Source organism: Magnolia sinica, chromosome 7 (assembly GCF_029962835.1).
Source record: "Magnolia sinica isolate HGM2019 chromosome 7, MsV1, whole genome shotgun sequence".
NCBI classification, from domain to species: Eukaryota; Viridiplantae; Streptophyta; class Magnoliopsida; order Magnoliales; family Magnoliaceae; genus Magnolia; species Magnolia sinica.
In genome coordinates, this window is record NC_080579.1 from 69357433 (window position 1) to 69362457 (window position 5025).

A 5025-nucleotide genomic window follows, 5' to 3' on the forward strand; every position below is an offset into this window, starting at 1 on the left:
GAAATGTTTTTCTTTCTTTCTTTTTTTATTTTTATATAAATACCATGCTTAAAAAGCCTATAAATATACCCTCACCGTGTAAAAAGATACAACAAATATTTCGATTTTTTTGTCCTACCCCTGATGCTGTCTTTTTTTCTTTTTTATTTGGACAAGCCGGTTAGTACACACCCCCATTGCCCGTACACACTTCAGTATTAGCCCCCAAATACATTATCTTGTTCTCCAGTGATTGCATATACTCAATGGGTCGTAGGTGGTACGGTACTTTGCCCATTACCTATATTCCTAGTGCCCACTTATTCAAAAGAATCAAATCACCGATGCAAATGCCCGAATGGCGGGGCCACATTCAATCGGTGCTCCCGCAGCGCACCGAGAGAATGTAACTTCACCGCCGCACGAAATTCACGGCTATCGCGGCGCACTTCTCGCATCCCTTTCAATACCTAACAGGCCCACATTCTTCAATCAGAGGGCCCTTCATACCGGCTTTATTGCCACAATCAACGCTTCTGATTGCATGTGTTGAGCCCTGTCTACTCTATAAATAAAACCCAATTCTCTTCACTCTCACATCCACTACTCATTTTAGAAATGGCACGATCTCACTTCTTCCAATCACTACCGGTGCTAATGCTTCTTCTTCTATTGTCATTCTCGTTTGTGGAGGTAATGTCTACATGCCATAGTTCTAAAATGAGTTGACTCAGTTCCACTCGAAACTCAGCTGAGTCAACTTGATTTTCTGTGCATAATTCCAAAAATGGTCTAATCCATTTGGAACTCAGCAAACTCGCATCAGTCGAGTTTTGAGTTGATACACCTTCCTGACTTGCTTGGGTGAAGATTTGTTTGTGACTCGGGTGACTCAAGTGACTCAGTTCCAGTCATCCTGATTCAGATTTTAAAAAATAATAGTAATAAAGTTTATCTTACGTTTCCTTCAGATTTGTAGTGCGAGCGAAATGGGATTTCCAAATCCACTGCAAAGATTTGTAGTTTGAGCTTAAATTACAATGCCATGTGTGGGACCCACGGTAATATGTACATGACATCCAATCCATCCATCATGTGAGCCCTCTCATCTTCTCCTTGTCATCCAAAAATCATGCCAATTCAAAATTCAGGTGGGTCACATCATTTTAAATCATACCCAAAACCTCTTTTGTTGTGGTCCTCTTGAGTTTTGGAATGGCCTGAGTTTTTGGGCTATCTATCATCCTGGTGGGTCATATATTTTGAATGGATTGGATGGTAGATACAAAAAAATGGTGAGCCCCACACACAATCTAGAAGCATTTTAATGGGGCATATGATGGACGGATTGGATGTCATCCACACATCACAGGGGACCCACATATCGGTCTAGAATCATTTCCAAAAGATCATTTTGATGCGCGTGTTTGATTCACTCCAGGTTCATGGATATAGTTTAAATATTGAGTTGAGTTTCAACTTAACTCGACCGAGTCGACTCGACCCAGTTGGAGGATTTGAAATGTGATAGATGTAGTTATATTGTCAGTAGGGTTTGTTCATCTGATGTATTTTCTTTCCTTCTGCAGAGCTACGGCCATGCCAAGCTACGTCCTAAAGGTATTGTCCCTTTTGTATGTTGTATCTTTGTAGTGCTCTTAGTTGCATCGGGCCAGTTGGACAGTCCAACTGATCAATCCGGGCCGTCCATTAGGCCTGACAAGCATGTTATGGGATACCCTATAAAAATTGTCCCCATCGGAACGTTCTGGGCATCCAATTGATAGTCTATAAAATGCACGGTCAAGATTGTTTATGTGAAATAAGTCTTAACAACAATTTGATCCATCCATCTATTGGAAAACATCATGGGTTGCTTACTGTTCTAAAGTATCCCTATTGGCAGGCGATCCTGACCGTCCCATCCATAGCTAGAAAACAAGTGGCCATGGAAGAGGACTCGGATTCGGTAGTGACCCCTCCAGTACCAAGATCGGTACTGGTCGGTTCTGTGGCCACCACAATGATGTATGTGTTTTATCCGTGCCATCCGTCCATTTTCTAGCTCATTTTAGGGCATAATCCCCAAAATGAGGCATATCCAAATCTCAGGTGGACAACACGACAGGGAACAGTGGTGATTGAACGCTCACCATTAAAAACTTATTGAGCTTTGGATGAAGGTGATGTATTTTTTACCTTTCATCCAGGTATGTGTGACCTAATCAACAGGTTGGATGTGAAATAAACATTACAGTGGGCCCTAGGAACGTTTTAATGGTGGTCATTCAATTACCACTGTTTCCTGTGATGTGGTACACCTGAGATTTGGATCTATCTCATTTTTTCGATCCATATATAAAATGAGCTGGGAAAAAATATGGACAGCATGGATAATACACATACATCATGGTGAGGCCCACAGAGCTTTTCCAGCACCGAATTCGAATCATATAAAAGAGAGAGGCCAATTTACAATTGATTGAACCATCTGATGGGTGTGTTTTTTTTTTTTTTTTTTTTTTGAATGCAACTAGGCGTACCATAACTTGTAGTGCTCTTAGAGCACTGGATAATTTCTAATCTTCCGAGTCCAGCTGAGTCACCCTGTTTTCAATTAGGGCTGTCAATGGACCGGGTTAGGGCTGGGCCGAGCTCTGTCAAAGCCAGGCTGCAAATCTGAATTAAGCCCAAATCCAGCCTGGGCCCTTGACGGTCTGAAATAGTCCAGCCTGACTCCACCCCAGGACATTTACACAAAACCCGACCCGAGTCTGCCCGAGGCCGATCCCTGAATATCTTCTCGGATAAATGATATTTTGGTGTGCGTCGTGTGTGAGAGAGAGGAGAGAATGAAAGAAAAAGGGGAAAATTAAGTTTAAAAAAGACCTATCAAGCCGGGCAGGGTTAATGTGCTTTTGGGTTGCTAGCCCTAGTCTGGCCCGATTTACAATCGGTCTCCTGATTTAAGCGTCTGATACACTACCCCAAACCCAGCCCAATGTAAGCCAAGCCCGAAGGCCCATCGGGACTACCCGACACATTGACAGCCCTATTTTCAATTCTGACTAATGCGAGCGGACCGGCTCTGAGTCGAAGTTGAATAGGACGAGTTGTCAATCCATACCGCAAGCCCAAACTGTGTTTTAAGCCCAATAACAACTAATACCAGGTCCACTTTCAAATTGGGTGTTTGGCTAGCAAGATGAGCCAATTTCGGACCTAGACACCTATTGAGCTATCAGGAGCCAGGTATTTCGATCATGGGCTCTCGACTCAGACCAGACCAGCATATGAAGGGCTGGCAATGAACTATGTTTGCCCTCCATGCTGTGTCCAGCCCACCACTAAGTAGGCTTGGACCTGATATACAGGTCCATGTAAAAAAAAAAAAAAACTGAATTTCAAGCTTGATTGTAAATGGGCCAGGCTCAAATCCCATTAAGCCTGTTTATGACTGGTATGGGAAAGACCTGTCCTAAATTGTACATTTGGGCCCCACTTATCCATTGCCACCCCAAGTATGGGCCTGATTTGTGGACTCTCTGATGGATGAAGAAAACTAAAATGTTGTAAAAATCTATACAGATTGTGGGGGCCGGTGTTCGTATCGATGCTCGGCAACATCACATCGGAAGCCATGCATGTTCTTCTGCCTCAAATGCTGCTCAAAGTGCCTGTGTGTCCCACCTGGCACGTACGGGAACAAGCAAACGTGCCCGTGTTACAACAACTGGAAGACAAAGGAAGGTGGGCCTAAGTGCCCTTGATTTTATTTCATGTGTGATTATGTTCATTGATGGGGTCTGAGTTATTTAAAGTTATTAGTATCGGATATGATGCCTATATGAGAGGTGTATTGCTGCGGATGTGGACTTGGTACAAGTCAAATTGATTTCAGGGAGTGTTTGGATGCACAATTTTGTTAAATAGAGTTCATTAAATATTATTGTGTTTGGATAACATGTCCCCAAATTTCAAGTTGGTCTTCATGTCTGTTTGGCAAGGCCAATACAAAATGTTATTTGATTTGTCATTTTCTTCACCTTTGAAATATATATATATATATATATATATATATATATATATATATATAAAAGATCCATTAACACTAGAAAAGGTTTGATTATTAATCTGTACCATCAGTTATGTGGGACCACCTTTGATTGCCTAAGCTTCTTCATAATCACTTTAATAGATTATTCTAGGCATCTAATTAATTGCTAGGAAATAGAGGTGTCCGCATTTCCTATGTTGGAAAAGGTCGTATCATTGATCTATATTGTACATCCTATTGGGCCTACATGATCACGATGAACGTCAGGAGTCACCTTGATCTAGTGTTTCTGACCATCTGAGAAATGGCTAGGAAATAGACGGATAAGATTGATTATAATGAAATGTTTTTCTCATTGATTCGAAATTGATTACAATTATTAAGAATAACTGTGATCAAGTGATTAACCATCCGATGAATTGGCAGGAAAATAGATTGTCTAAGTTGAGATTCATACCCCTCAGTAAATGGAAATCAACATTACGTATTAGAAATTTGGATCTGATACCACCGTTAATTTGTGCACTTTGCGGAAGCACATACAATGAAGATAGAACAATCAAATAAAGTAAAACACATACAATGAAGATAGAACAATCAAATAAAGTAAAATACCTAAACAATAAAGCAAGCAACCTTAGAACATAAGATATTTACTTGAAAAACCCTTGTGGGAAAAAACCAAGGCACAAAGCGATAGAGATCCACTGTAATAAAAACTTTAGAGTTTACAAACTCACCTTCTTTGATTACAGATGCACCCGATCTCCGCTTAAAATGTGCAACCCCTTAAAAAAACCCTTACTAGTGTCGGAAACTCTCTCACCTCGCGAAAACCCCCGCCTTTAGAGAGAACACTCGTAATATAATAATGTAATACAAGCTCTAATCTCAAATTAGACCTAAATAGCCTGATTTTGCAACTCTACGTAACAAGTCTGGTCGAACCGAATAGAACCTTTGGTCTGATTAAAGCAACCCGAAGCACT

At 41.0% G+C, this 5025-nt stretch overlaps 1 protein-coding gene across 1 annotated transcript; it reads left to right on the forward strand.

Annotated features, from left to right (window-relative positions):
* The first annotated feature begins 535 nt into the window (after positions 1-535).
* On the forward strand, positions 536-3977 carry LOC131251430 (gibberellin-regulated protein 5-like). Its single transcript, XM_058252119.1, has 3 exons — positions 536-672; positions 1569-1599; positions 3568-3977. The coding sequence occupies exons 1-3, from the start codon at positions 598-600 to the stop codon at positions 3747-3749; spliced, it is 288 nt and encodes a 95-aa protein (XP_058108102.1). The 5' UTR covers positions 536-597; the 3' UTR covers positions 3750-3977.
* The last annotated feature ends 1048 nt before the right edge of the window (positions 3978-5025 follow it).

Bases quoted from the DNA above. Each gene is read 5' to 3' on its own strand.
- LOC131251430 (XM_058252119.1), top strand. From the start codon at position 598: ATGGCACGATCTCACTTCTTCCAATCACTACCGGTGCTAATGCTTCTT. The intron at 673-1,568 runs GTAATGTCTACA...TTCCTTCTGCAG, and splicing joins TGTCATTCTCGTTTGTGGAG to AGCTACGGCCATGCCAAGCT. The intron at 1,600-3,567 runs GTATTGTCCCTT...AAATCTATACAG, and splicing joins TGCCAAGCTACGTCCTAAAG to ATTGTGGGGGCCGGTGTTCG.